This window comes from Chamaea fasciata, unplaced genomic scaffold (assembly GCF_029207755.1).
Source record: "Chamaea fasciata isolate MVZ Bird 193981 ecotype frontalis unplaced genomic scaffold, bChaFas1.0.hap1 SCAF_5, whole genome shotgun sequence".
Taxonomy (NCBI): domain Eukaryota; kingdom Metazoa; phylum Chordata; class Aves; order Passeriformes; family Sylviidae; genus Chamaea; species Chamaea fasciata.
In genome coordinates this window covers 6,715,166-6,729,484 of record NW_027094090.1, presented here as the reverse complement: position 1 = coordinate 6,729,484, position 14,319 = coordinate 6,715,166, and the positions used below count along the sequence as shown (strand labels likewise).

General features: G+C 48.7%; 1 protein-coding gene across 7 annotated transcripts in view; it reads left to right on the top strand.

The window, feature by feature from the left end:
• Window positions 1-10,666, top strand: part of FRMD4A (FERM domain containing 4A) — a 357,979-nt gene extending 347,313 nt beyond the window's left edge. For 6 of the 7 annotated variants that reach the window (XM_066182742.1, XM_066182743.1, XM_066182745.1 and 3 more), the window contains 3 exons: window positions 1,005-1,864; window positions 4,190-4,286; window positions 7,812-10,666. In XM_066182742.1, the coding sequence (XP_066038839.1) occupies window positions 1,005-1,864; window positions 4,190-4,286; window positions 7,812-7,914 (1,060 nt within the window). In that variant the 3' untranslated portion in view covers window positions 7,915-10,666. Of the gene's footprint in view, window positions 1-1,004; window positions 1,865-4,189; window positions 4,287-6,047; window positions 6,120-7,811 lie in introns of all 7 variants that reach the window. The other variant, XM_066182746.1, reaches the window with a different exon arrangement.
• The last annotated feature ends 3,653 nt before the right edge of the window (window positions 10,667-14,319 follow it).

Here is a 14,319-nt window from a genome sequence, read left to right as displayed (position 1 = left end):
CATTAAAGCCCTGGGTTAAGCTTGTAACAAATATTTGGCTGAGGGTACTTTTCAATGGTGCAATGTCTGTTAACACTGAAACCAAGCTGTATGAGAAATGAGCCCGGCACAGGGCTTGAAAAGTGGCCTTGACTGGGTAGGGGCCATTTGGGTGTTTGAAACAACCGTTGGTCAGTCTGTACCTCATTCATGAGCTGCATGCCCTGGCCTTAGCCATCCATCATGTAGATGTGTTTCTGCTCCTTGAATGGATGGGTGGAGCTCTTCAAACAGTTGGGGTGAATAGAGACCTCCCAGACTTGGCCATGAATCAAGCCTTGTAAACTGTGATTTGGGGTGGTTGCCTGGAGGGCTGTCACCAGTGAGAGTCCTGCACGTGCTACCCATGGCTGGGCCCCAGTTAGCACCAAGCTGCTTGACAAGGGGTGACTTTTTCAGTGACCAGTGGAGAAATCACAACTTTCAGGGCTAAGTATGAGCAGTCTGTCTGTCTGTCTCTCATCAGGTGGATTGTACCCATGCAGGACTTTCATGGGCCACTTGCAAGGGAATCTCATGACCTTTGCAGCCTGTGAGGTTTTGGGATTTGCAGGGTGGCACAAGGTGAGCCTGGTAGCAAAGGAATGGTGCTGAATGAAACAGCTCTGAGACAGATGAGCCAGCAAAGCCAAGGCTTGAGGTTCCCAACCTTTACTCTTCAGATTGGGCTTTTCCCAGGGTGGCATGCCCCAGAGGAACTGGATTGGGCAGGGGTTTATGTCCCTCATGGTGCTGCAGATTGAATGTCACCACCAAGAGACTGGAGAGGAGCAGGAGCAGGACCTAATCACCTCAAGCCCTGCAGCAGGGATGCAGATTGCATTGCAGGCAGCAGTCTCAAGCAGTGCTGGAAGCGTTCAGGTTTTCAATGCCCTTGGATTCCTTTGGTGGCTGTGTGTAGAGACAGGGATGGGGAATGATTCAACATGTTGACTTACAGCCTGTTTTTTTCCTGGTACCTGCAGGTCAGTAGATATCAGCCCAACCAGACTGCACAGCTTAGCTCAGCACTTTAGACACCGGAGCTCCAGTTTGGAGTCACAAGGAAAGCTCCTGGGCTCAGAAAATGAGACAGGGAGCCCTGATTTCTACACCCCAAGGACTCGTAGCAGTAACGGCTCTGACCCCATGGATGACTGCTCTTCCTGCACCAGCCATTCCAGCTCGGAGCACTACTACCCTGCTCAGATGAACCCCAACTACTCCACCCTGGCAGAGGATTCCCCGTCGAAAGCCAGAGAACGGCAGAGGCAAAGGCACAAATCAGCAGGCAACCTGGTCTCTTCCAATTCAGGGAGTATGCCCAACCTGGCTGCCAGGAACGGGACGGGACACCACCGTGTCTACCTGCACAGCCAGAGCCAACCCTCCTCCCAGTACAGGATCAAAGAATATCCCCTATACATCGAGGGCAGCTCCACACCCGTGGTGGTGCGAAGCCTGGAGAATGACCAGGAGGGACACTACAGCGTGAAAGCACAATTCAAAACCTCCAACTCCTACACAGCGGGGGGGATGTTTAAGGAGAACTGGCACGGGGATGAAGTGGACTCGGTCAGGCTCACCCCATCCCGCTCCCAGATCATAAGGACTCCATCTCTGGGCAGGGAGGGCCATGAGAAGGGCTCGGGTAGGACTGCGGTGTCGGACGAGCTGCGGCTCTGGTACCAGCGGTCCACGGCCTCCCACAAGGAGCACAGCCGCCTGTCGCACACGAGCTCCACCTCCTCGGACAGCAGCTCCCAGTACAGCACATCTTCTCAAAGCACCTTTGTGGCACATAGCCGGGTCACGAGAATGCCTCAGATGTGTAAAGCAACATCAGGTGAGAGCCAGGCCCGGGCAGGGGGTGGGAGGGGATCCCTCATTCAGCCTGGATCCATGGCAGGCTGGAGAGCAGTGCCAGGACACAGCACGTTATCTGGCCTGCACACACTGCTCACCAAGCCTGGAGGTGTAACACTGTGGGGCAAACCTGGTCCAAGACATTCATCAGTGGGAATATTTTTCCATGGGAATCATCACTTTTCAATGATGGGCTCAAAAGAAAGAGAGGAACCTAAGCCCAGTTATTGCCAGGTTTTTCCTCAGAGTGCAATTGGGTTTTGGGTGATGGCACTAGAGGCTGAAGGTGACAAAGCTACAGGGAGCCTCACTATTCATAGTCACAGTGAGGGGAACAATGGAGCAAGCAGGCATTCAGCGCAGCCTAGGAGAATATATGTACTCAGTGAAACACCAAAAGCATGGGAAAGGTTAAGTGGGGCATCCCAGCTCCACCACCCCCCATGAAAATGTTTGAGTGATGAGATCTTTGTGTACTGCTGAGACTTAGTTTTCCCATGCAGCTCCGATAACTCTGCTGATAATACCCTGAAACTCAGAGTGCTGAAGTTTGTGCAGTATTTTGCCTCTGTGTTACGTGCACAGCATTGCACACTTCTACGCTGTTAATATTAAATGGTAAGAAAACAGTCAAATTCATTACACTGAGAAGGCTACAATGTGCTGTGAAACAGTCCATGGTTAAATATTTACTGGCCATCAGTCACTCCTTGTCCAGCCAGTGTGGACAGATCAAGGACTTGCTAAAAACCTGAGCCACATGCTCAGCCTCAGCATGGGAGACACCATTGCTCGGGCTGCACTTGCCACTGCCTCCCAGGCAGACCAGTGCACTGCCCACCCATGCTGGCTGCTGGCCTTCTGCTATCCCAGCATGGTGTCCAGTCCATGGTGACCACCACGTGGCACCAGTGGGGCCCTGCACTTGGTGCCAACTCCAGAGTGGAGTCAGAGGCTCCTCATGGGCCACCAACAGCTTCCCAAGAAGAGGCTGATTGATGTGTGATGCCAGTGCTCATAGGAGTACCAGAGGTGGACAAAGACACAACTGAGTAGCTGCTAGAACCATCCTGTGTCTGCCTATGAAAATCTGTCTTCCTCCCTTTGGTTGATGGGCATTTCTGTTCCATGCAGCAAGAGAAAATGCTGGAACAATGGAAAGCTTTTGGTTGGCCTTGGAAATGGTACCAGTTCAGGAAAACTGTGGGGTTGAGGTGAAAACACATAGAAATCACTGTCGGTCAGTCCATTCCCCCACTCATCTGGGTCTTTAAACCTAAATGTTTAAAGCTAAATGTTTAAAGACAAGGTTAACCTACGTGTGCAGCACAAGTATGTTCAGTAATCACAGCCATGAGAGGATACTGACCACAGGAGCTGTCAGCTCCAAGAAGCAGTTTAAAATTTATTTTTCCCTTTAAGTATAATTTGGCAAAAGCTAAAGAATTTAACAGCAGAGAGAGGGGTGCCAGGTAGAAGCTTCCATACTTTCAGCTGATGAGTCCTAGCTGATAGGTCAATTGGGCTGCACACTGTCCTTCAAAGAGGATCAGACTTCTAGGCATGTATTAAATTCAGAGGGTCAACACTGTACAGACTTGAGGAGGAGGAAAGATTAGTCAAGTGGATTTATTTGCTGGACCCTCACCAGGGAAATTCCCCCAAAAACCACTGCCCATTTATAGTCCAGCTTGTTTCTGTCTTCATTCAAGTAAGCTAAGCCTTTCTTTGGTCTCTAATAGGACTGTCAATAAAGCCAGGCATTTTTTACAAACCACAGTGAAAGGAAGTTGTAGCTTTTGAAACCTTCAGAGCTGTCTTCCTCCTTAACACATGGACAGTGTACTTGTCCAGGCTCTCACCACTGCCAGCCCTGGCTCCCAGGGACACAGAGCATCTCCCACCATGCCTGGAAACAGGAGGCTGAGCTTGGCAGGCTGAGCTCCTCCAGTTCAGGACCCATGGAGTCCAGGCAGCAGCAACCAATTTCTGTGCTGGGAGAAGTGTGGTGTGTCCCAGGCAGGATTAGGAGAGTCTGGGTGGTTGTATTCAGCTGGAGACTGAGTGTTCCTGCAGAGCTGAGGCCAAATCCAGCTCATGAGGTGTAGCAGTGTCAGCAGAGGCTGTGCTCTTGTGCCATGTTCAGGCACAGTCACCCAGGAACAGGGCGAGGTCCATCCCAGGCTGTGTTTACTCACAGCCAGACATGTTTCTGCTGGTCTGACCAGCTGATGCTTCTGAACCACCCTGACCTTTGTGTTCTCACCTCACCAGTCGTTTTTCTCCACCCTTGGTTGTTTTCCAGCTGCCTTACCTCACAGCCAGAGGAGTTCCACGCCGTCGAGCGAGCTGGCAGCCACGCCGCCGGGCAGTCCCCACCACATTCTCACGTGGCAGACTGGGTGAGTGTCTGTGGGGTCAGCTTAGAGAATCCACCTCACTCAGTGCCAGGGAGAAAAAGCTCCCGACACACAGGCACAGCTATGGGGAATATTCCCCTGTGCTCCATAGCCTACACCTACATGGAGCATTTCCAGTCTCCCCCCTTTGCTCTCGTGGTGGTGGAGCTCTGGTTTAGTCTGACCAAGACATGGCCAAGTCATCCACACCCAGCACTGCTCCAGGCAGTGTCGGATGCACAAGGAAAGGAGCCTTGCAGGTTCCTCCTGCTTGGACAGTCTCCTTCCTCCAGTCTTCTTTGTATGTTGAAATAGCTGATGTTTCTTTTTTAGCAGCCATCACACTGGTTGTCCACACCAAGACCCTGTTGAAAGGTTCAGTGCCCGCCACACCTGTGTGTGCAGCAACCTCATTTTTTTGCTCAGTTTTCCCCAGCAATGTATCTGCATGACTTTTAAGGGCATCTTTTTTCAGCTACCACTAACATGAAGGTTCTTCACCAGAGTGTGAGGGAAGCATTACACACCCATAGCCATTACTAATGTAAATACAGTAATGCGATCTTTGGCACCTCTTTACAAGGCAGGGAGTTCCAGGAGTAAATAGACAGCCTTTTGCAAGCTCCCATGGGTATTCTCTAGCACTCTCTGTCCAGCAATTCTGTCCTGCCATGTGAAATAAAGGTCATTTCCAGATCCCATCTTACTCAGCACATCCCAAATTGTGGGATGAGATTTTGGTGAGATCAGCTAGATCTGACACTACAGTCCTCAAAATACCCTAGTCCTTTGAATAGGAAAACAGATCTGATACCCTGAGTCATGAATTGGGACTAACTTTGAAAACATTACATTGTGCAGCCACTGGAAAATCTCCTGCTCTTTAATTACCCATGTCACCTGTGACCAGGTTTGACCTCTGGTCTTACTCCAGCACTGCTTGTGACTGCACTTTAAATTGGAGATGAGGAGAACCATAACCACAACCCCTTAGGCTTGCCTGAATTTTAAATTCACACATTTGACATCCAGCCTCATATGGTCTTTGCATGTGCTCCCAGCTTTAGAACAGGAGAATGTTCTTGGTCCCATTTCACAAAAAGTCAAGGGATAGCAAGATGGGCAAAATGGTGCCTACCTTTACCATACACTGCAATTTCCACTATTAAGGGTCTGAGTCTAAATTCAGATCTTAGTCTCAGTCTCCATCCCAATCCTAATTCTTCTAAATATCTCGATGATCAGAATCAAAACTGGTGAGCAGCTAGCTGAGACATCTGTTTGGATAATAGCAGTTTTCCTCATTTTTCCAATCAAGCTAAGTCCTGCACCTTGTCTCTCAAAAATACAGCAAAAATACATCAAGCCAAATTCTTATCTGGTGAAAGTGGAGCTACCTGGATTTATACTTAGGTCGTGCACCAACAACAAGTGCAAAAAGAATTGGAGATAAATCAACACTTGTTTTGTACCTGAGCATAGCACCCAAGGTGTATGTGTATAAATATAGGAGTGCATCCAGTCTGCCATTAGATGCACAACACAGATTATTCCTCCTCTGCAGGAGGGGCTGTGCCCACCTAGCACAACTCAACAGATTGACAGTTCTCCCCAACATGTTTTTGTGTCACTAACCTTTTCTTAAGATGATTCATCAACTTGTTTCCCCACTGGATTAATAAGCTCGTAACAATGTCTGTGTCACTTCTTTTCTTTAACATTTCCTCTCTCCTCTTTCCTCCTTTTTTGCTCTCCTTTGTTCAGAGAAGCAACAGACAACTCACCCACTATGGATGAGTCTCAGTCTCCAACCCACCAAAGTACTGATGAATAGAGGTATAGTAAGGGAACGTTTTGTTCTTTCCTCCTCCTGCCCCACAGTCCGTGAGCACAGTGCGAGTGCCCGGCCTCCCGCTGTCCCGCCGAGCTGCCCTTTGCTGTGTGCCCGTTTGTCTGCCAGCAAGGCTTCCTGCAGTGCCTGGGAGCATTCTCAGCCCTCTCTGTGCCTTTTCAGCGAGTCTGTGCCTGTAGCACTTTCCCCTGTGAAAGGGACTTGGGGCCAGCCCGCTCGGTGTCCCTGCAGAGGCTGAACGGGCACGGAGAGCAGGGAGGGGAGGGGGGGATAGCAAATCAGTGGCTCGGACAATTGAAAGCAGCGTGGGCAGAGTGCTGTGGGAACAGTCTGGGAGCAGCGTGGTGGGGACACGAGCTCGGGTACGCTCAGAGGATCTGGCCAGAGCTCCTGGCCTCAGCTCCATCACCCCTTCTTCCTCCCTCCCTGCTGCAGAGCTGAGGCTGTTTCCAGCAGCAGCACCAGCAGAGAGGTTTTATGGAACAAGGAGCAATCCTGGCCCCATTCCTGTGGGAAGACAGAGGGGGAAGGGTGGAGGGAACAAAAAAACCGTCAGAGTATTTCTTTTTTAATTAAACTGCCATCGCTGTCTGACACTCTCATTTGAATCTACAACCATTCACAGCTGGCATCTGTCAAGTATTTCAAGCCCAGCTTTCTAGAGTTATCCCATAAACCTCTCTACTCCAGCACAGAGCTGGGAAACAAAAGGACTTTAACATGCAAATGTCGATGCCCTTGCTCAGGTTCCTCTCAGACACCAATCCCAGGGAAAACAGGTGGAAAACAGGGCAGAGGAAGCAGGAACTGTACCAGATGTGCAATCAGTCCTGTGAGGTGAGGAGGGAATGCAGGAAGGAGTAAGAATTCCTCAGTAAACAGAAAAAATATGCACATCCTGCTTTTGGCCTCAAAACAGTCTCTAGTTTGGAAGTCTGTTCAAATCAAAGTGTGAGGCAGAGACATCAATTCTGGCTGCGACTGCACAGGTACAGCAGTCGCTTTTCAAAAGATCCAGATTTTGACCTGTTTTCCTCTGGGAAGGAGCTCCACAGCCTAAGCCGGGAGCTGACGCTGCTTAGAGCTCTTAATGTAAATAGCAAAGAAGATTCTTACAAATCGTCTCATCTGTACAGGCAAAGAAAAAGCCAGGCAGCAAAAGAAGCAGTAGCTTGTCAGGAAACATAGCCCAAGATGAGGACTAGGCTACTGCAACAGAACATGGTCCTTTCCACATCAGACCTGGCATGCTCTCACTAGTCCCTTCCTGGTTCATCCCTGGAAAGCCACATAACTCTGGGCCTGCTGGGTGCACAAGCCTCTGTCCAGAGCAGAAGTGCTACAGAAAGTGCCACCACTCTCCTCCTTCAACATCCCCACTGGGTGATACAGCCCATGTCTGAGTGAGCTGCTCTAAGGACTTGATCCTTGGAGAGCACCCTATAGGAAAATCTCTATCCCAACTTACTACTGAGCAGGACAGCAGCAGAACCCTCAGGCAGGGCAGAGACACAGCACTGCTGCTATACCCAGGGCAGGGGGGAAAGAAGACACAGGCAGAGTGCAGTAGGGTCTGCGAATACCCTGCATTCCTCTCCACCCATAACACAATGTTCTATGCTCATGAACTTCCCAGGAGCACTCACTGTCCTAACAAAGTTTCCTTTCTCCTGCAGGAACTACAATGATAGCTGTTTCCTGGATTCTCCCCTCTATCCAGAATTAGCAGATGTCCAGTGGTATGGGCAGGAAAAAGCCAAGCCTGGAACTCTAGTGTGAACCCCTGACCTCAAGTTAATCACATCAATGCCATTCTGAGATCACCTCACTGCCTCTCATTTGCCTTACCCAGATGCACTGTCACCCAGCACCAGCTTCAACTCTAAGCACTTTTTTCACGATGCAATTCAAGACAACACTTCTGGAGCACTGGCCCTGAGACATCCCCACGGCAGCAGCACGCCCCACTGCCAGACGGGTGCCCGCCCCTCCCACAGCCACGGGGCAGCGGGGGGAGAGGAGCAGCCATCTGGAGAGTCAGTTTCAAATCTGGTTTTCCTTTGAAACCATGGAAGCCTTTCAAGCCTCATATCAAAGATAAGTGTTCCACAGCACGTAACAGCAGTAAGAGTTCCATGACCTGCAAGCTGAAGCCAACAGCGTTAGTTTTAAGGGGGTGGGAACAGGATAGAGGCTGAGAAATGGAGACCATATTCCTGAAAGTGCATCTGTTCTGAAACAGTAAATCCCACCACTTCAGAGATGTGTCAGTCTCACAATTAGGTCAGCACTGCCAAAGATCTCCACACCACTGTTGGCAGGATGAGTTGCTCAGCAAGTTCTAGCTACAAGAACATCTCTCCCTTCTTCAACTTGATGGCAGACACGACCACCCTCTTGCAAAATGGCATTTCCTTCTTCATTTGGAGTCCACCTACACGCAAGCAAAACAACCCCCTGCGCTGCAGACACACCCAAGGTCTGGGCTGGTATCACAGCTGGTATCACAGTCTGCAAGCCACTATTGAACTGGACAGACAAGGTTTACAAAGGCATTACCTAAAGCAGAGGCAAGTACTGCACTCACAGCATCTCTGTGGCTGACACAGAGTGCCCACCAATACATGGAGAGGTTGGGATTGTATTGGTCGTTTTGATACAGATAAAAATTGCCAAAAAAAAACCTTTCCACAAACAGATAACAGCCAATAAATTTGGATCCATTTCTGCACAAAGCGTTAACGTGAAATCCAAGGGAAAGCACATCATGATCGACCTGACACGGCCAAGCTGTGTTCACATCTTGGTTCCAACTCCTCTTCCCTTCGTTAGCACCAGTGTAGCAAAGGGCTCGTCACCCGTGTGTTGCCGTGTGGGAGAACCGGTCTGTCGGGAATGGGAAGGCTCCTGGAGCAGGGTTGGATAACCAGCAGATCTTCCCCTTGAGAGAGAGAAAGAGAAGCAAGCGAGGCGTCGGACACGAGCGGGAGCTGCCTGCGGACAGCAGACGGAGCAGCACGAGCGCGGCCTGGAAGGAGCTGCAAGTTTACACATACTTTAGAGCAATGCTTTATACACGTCAAGCCATGGAACTTTCAAAGGCCTCAAAGACACTTTTGTAACAAACAAGTGCACAATCTAGGTGGATGTTGAAGCTGGCACGTCTTAGTCTTCACTGCGGTGCTATGCTGTTTTTATTGCCACTCAATGGGGGCGGGCGCCCGGCCTTCCCCCGTTGGTGCGTGCAAACGATGATTTCCTATGGGAAAGGCATTAAAAGAAACGGCTGGAGGGGGTTACTTTGTGAAAAGCAGAAACTGAAGTTAGCTTTAGTTAAGGAAAAAGGAAACAAAAAAAAGTGTGTGTGTGTATGCGTGTGTGCGTGTTCCAAGAATAACAACAGCGTCTACCAGACAAAGTAGAGCGAAACGTTTCAAATTAAACACCGCGACTTGGGGGGCTGCCACACCTTTTGGTATTAAGATTGCTGGAAAACTGCATTCCAGGCTTTAAAAGAGAATGGGTTCTGTGTAATTAGGCTTTGAAAAACGATGAAGTTTCTAAACATTAATGCAAGCAGCTCATACCAATTCCTTTCTGCAACTCACACCAGAAGTTGGCTTTGGTTCCCTGCACCGCTGCCTCGCATCACTGGTGAGGTGGGGAGGAGGCCTTGCAGAGATGAGGCAGTAACAGGCAAAAAGGCTGTTATTTGTCCAGGGAAGCCTGTGGCAGAGCCAGGATTGGATGGGACAAGAGGCCAGGCTGGATGGGGCTCTGAGTAACCTGGTCTAGTGGAAGGTGTCCCTGCCCTGTGGCAGGGGTTGGAACCGGATGATGTCACTTCCAACACAAACCCTTTGATAACTCTGTGATAAGGAAACTCTTTCGTGTTCACACATGAAGCATAAATTAATAATCCCTCTGAAAAAAAACTAACAAAAACACTGGCAAAGGGTTTACAAAGGTGACCACACAAACCTTGTGCTTCTGGGCCTCCCTGAAGCATCACTGGGGAGTGCAACGCACTGTGACAGTAATCGAAGCCTTACTTTCAATTCTGGAAGAACAGCCAGTGGTGAGATTGCAGCCTTTATCTGGACATGCAAAATGCTATTTTCACCATCTCTTTGTGCTTTGGGGTCTTTAACATGGGAATTATTTCAAGCTCCTAATTGGATTTTTTGCTGGATAAGAGATAGTACTGATTAATGACATTTTACTGATAAGATTTGGTTGCTAAAGTGAAAGGATTAAATAAGGACCAAATTAAGCTACAGCAAGTAATTCAGCCCAAGCATTTTTAGGGGCTCTGAGCAACTGTCTGTTTTCTTTTTAATTTCCCTGGTAAGTGGTTTGGGTTTGTTTGCGTTTTTTTTCTGTGTACCTTCTTTTAATTAAAAAGAATTCAACAACAGCGGCACTATGAGGCCTCTGGGCAATACAGGAAGAAACATTAATTCCTCCAAGACCAGCTCTGCAGTTTTGCAGCAAAGGTTAAAAGGTGGCAGCCCTGAAATTAGGGGGGAAAGTGAAAATATTTAGCCTGAAATACAAACAGGCTGGAGTGGAGAAAAAGCTTTCTAGAAACGGATTGAGTTTTGCTTTGTGTTCTGCTTTTCTGGTTTGCAATCAAGGCACATGTGAGCAGCCAGTCTGGTAGTAAAGACAGATTAAGTAAAACAGGTTTTACTGTTTAGCTCAATTCAATTAAACACAAATGTACATAAAATGTTAATCATATGAGATTAACATATTTAAGTATAACACGGAGGGGTATATACATAGCTATTATAGACAAGCACTTGACTACCAACTTAACCCCTCCTTTACTTTTTTATTTTTCAAGGCTCCATCTGCCATAAAGCCACAACCACGTTCAGTCTCTGTGTCTGACACTCCCTCTGTGTGGGCAGGAGCCGGGGGACGGTCCCTGCACGGGGCCGCGCTGGGAGGCAGGGTTTATTTTTAAATGATATTATATGCAGTCGAGTGTTGAAAATGTTGAAACAGTCCAATTTGTTTTCACTCTGTATTAGTTTTAGTTTCAGGCATAGCCGATCCCCATTCAGGTGCTATCAGATGACCAGTTACTGCTTAGTTAACTAGATGTAAAGTTTTACATATATATTAATGTCAATAGTTTTATTACAAGTTGTGTAAAATGGACTCTCTAGTTTAAAAAAAAGGAAAAAAAAAAAAGAAGAAAAAAAAATTAGGTCTCTCCTGAAATTGACTTTAGAGCATGGAAAATGATTTTACTGGATTCTGTTCAACTGTAATCAAGGAAAAAAAATATGTATGTTGTAGAAAAAGTTGCAGAATTAAAGAAGATCTGCTTTTAATTTATTCTTTTTGTATTAAGAATTTGTATAGTTACCTTTACATTTTGCAAAACGGTGTTGTCAACACTTCCTTATTAAAGCATTTTCAAAATGAAACCTTGCCATGGTCTCTTTGGGAGGGCAGAGCCCAGGCAATCCTTACCACTGCTAGAGATCCTGGGTCCAGATGTGTGCACAGCTGGCCAGGATGTCCATGAGGGACCTGCTCCTTGGCTGCCCTGGGGCCTGATTTCAGGAAACCCTGGCATTCCCCCGCAAAAAAGCCCATCCTGTAGAGATCCCTTGAGATTCAGCACCCAGCAGATCCATGCTCACTCCATGCCATGTTCTCCCAAGCACTGGTCCCAGGGGCTCAGGAGGACACAAGAGTGTGACTGACTGTCCCACCGCTGTGGGAAGCAAAGTCATAAATAATATTTACTTCCAACATACAACCTGAAATAAGTAAAATTAATGCTCACTTACGTGGATTGGATGCCAAGTTGCTGCAAGGCTGTTCCAGCAATGCCAATGGCTGTGGGACGGGCTTCAGCACCAGCACATTCCCCATGCTCTGAGGAACTGCCCCGCTTGGTCGTTTCCCAAGGGAACCCACTCCAAGAGGCTGCTCTGGCTCAGGAGGGCAGCAGTGACCCCTGCACAGGGTTAGGGACATCACTGTTGTCCCCTCTGTGGGCACCAGTGACCCCTTTGGCCACCCAACACCCCCCAAATCCACAGGGAGCTTCCAACAGTCAGAGTCTCACATGGGACCTCCCAACTTCCCAGTGCCGTTGCTTCCTGCTCCTTCCATTTACTTCCACTGTCCAGGGAGCCTCTTCCCCTCCCAGCAGCTCCTGTGTCATCCACCCAATCCCCCCCACATCCCACAGGGAGCCCAGTGGCAGCAGCCCAGAGCCAGGCAGCCCCTGTGACCATCACCCAGCACTGCTGAGTGGGGAACCATTGCCTGCAGTAAATCCCCAGGAGGGTCTGGGATGGACCCAACAGCCACAGTGAAGGTTTTCAGTCACCCCTGAAAACTCTGGGACCATGGCTCAGATTTCTTGGCAGTGACTCCAGTAGTGCTGCAGGTCGCTCTTCACCACCTCAGGAGCAGCTTTCAGGGCACCCTGCTCCAGATCTGACACCAGCACTGCCCACCTTGTGCCAGCCCTCCCGGAAGGCACCACGTTATGTTCTCATCCCCTGGGTCTGGGAGTCAGAGCACTCTCTGAGTTCCCCCTGAGAAGTGAAGCCACTTACATCCCAGTCAGGTTCATTCTTTGGCCAAGACTGGATCGATGGTGGCGATGTTGTGGCAGCCAGCTGAAGAGGAACCCAGTTCCTCCATTAAAATAAACCGGTCTCATACACACCTACCCTAAGAACCCTTCCAGCAGCACAAATAACAAATAGGGAAATTAAGGCATTTAACCACCACCAGGCACAATAGTACCAGTATCAGGCAGGTACCAACAGTTTCAGAGTTCACCTTGCACAGGCCCTTCCACAGCTGGGCTTGGGAAAGGGCCAGTGACTGCAGTAAATGACCAGGGGCACTGAAGTCCCAAAACCACTGCAGACACCGCTATGGCGAACTCCTGACTTCATCCTATGGCTACAGGTCTTAGGATTCAGCAGAGTTATTTCCGCCTAATGCAAGAATTATCACAAATAAACATCTGGAAAAGCCTAGAGGGAAAAGTAAATTGCTAAACTGAAACGTACCCTCCCCACAAAAAATAAAAAACCCAAACTGTCACGAAGTGTGACAGCTGCACCACACCCACTCCTCCCTAAACTAGAATGAGGGTTGGGATTTTTTTGGCTAAGAGGCATTATTAACTATTTGATCACGGTCTGGTAGCTGCAATTTGGGGCCATCCAGCTGCAAAGAGCCTCCACCCGATGATGAAAAGCAGCTGCTGTAACAGTGTCCCCCGGCCCACCATCCCCCGAGGAGCAGAGCTGGCTCTCACGTGCTGGACAGCTGGAAACTCTTACACGGATATGCCGTGAGAAAGTAGTTCCCAGCTCCTCAGCTCCCCACACAGCACCATTCCATGGATTGCAAGGGGATAAAGTTCTTCCGTCATGGGATTCATTCAAGCAAGGTGGCTGTATTTCAGGGACTGTCAGCAAGGAGGCACATTGCTTGAACTGCATTCCTCAAAACCTGATCAGATTAAGACATTCCAACCTCAAATTCACATCCCTACAGGAGGCGCATCCCCACTCAAACCAGCACTCAGGGCACCATTAAAATTCTCCTCAATAATTAGCTCCAAGGCAGGAAGGAAAAATCCATCAAGCACTATTACAGATCCCCTAAGGAATCCACTTCCCGTTAAAGCAGACGATACAACGCTCCTTAAACCATCTCCTGGCCACTCACTTGCTGCAGTTTCCAGGGAAATTACAGCTCTTCTGAACAAGGGACAATATTGTCCCTCAATTATTTACAGAGTTCAAAACTAAGGTCAAGATGAAGATTTAGAAACAGGTCAGGAAACCGTCTGGGTGGGGAGAGGGATAAAGTTGCACTGTTACAAATGTTTCTGTTGTAATAACGCCCCCAAAGAGTATCTGGACAGAGCACTGCAAAGAGAATCACCAGAAACCACCGTTAATGAAACTCTTCCATGCTCTTGACATCTGCCCAGCCTGTCCCCACAAACCCCCATCTCCTCCCCAAAGGCCACTCCCCCAAGAGACAGTGAGGTCTCATCAGCCTCATTTTATTACTTCTAAACTTTAAGCTCTTGACATTTTCTCTGGGGTCAAACACTCCAGAATGAAAATCTGTGTCCAAAGAAGCACTTCAGAATCTAACAGTGTCTCCAGAAGAACCTGGAGT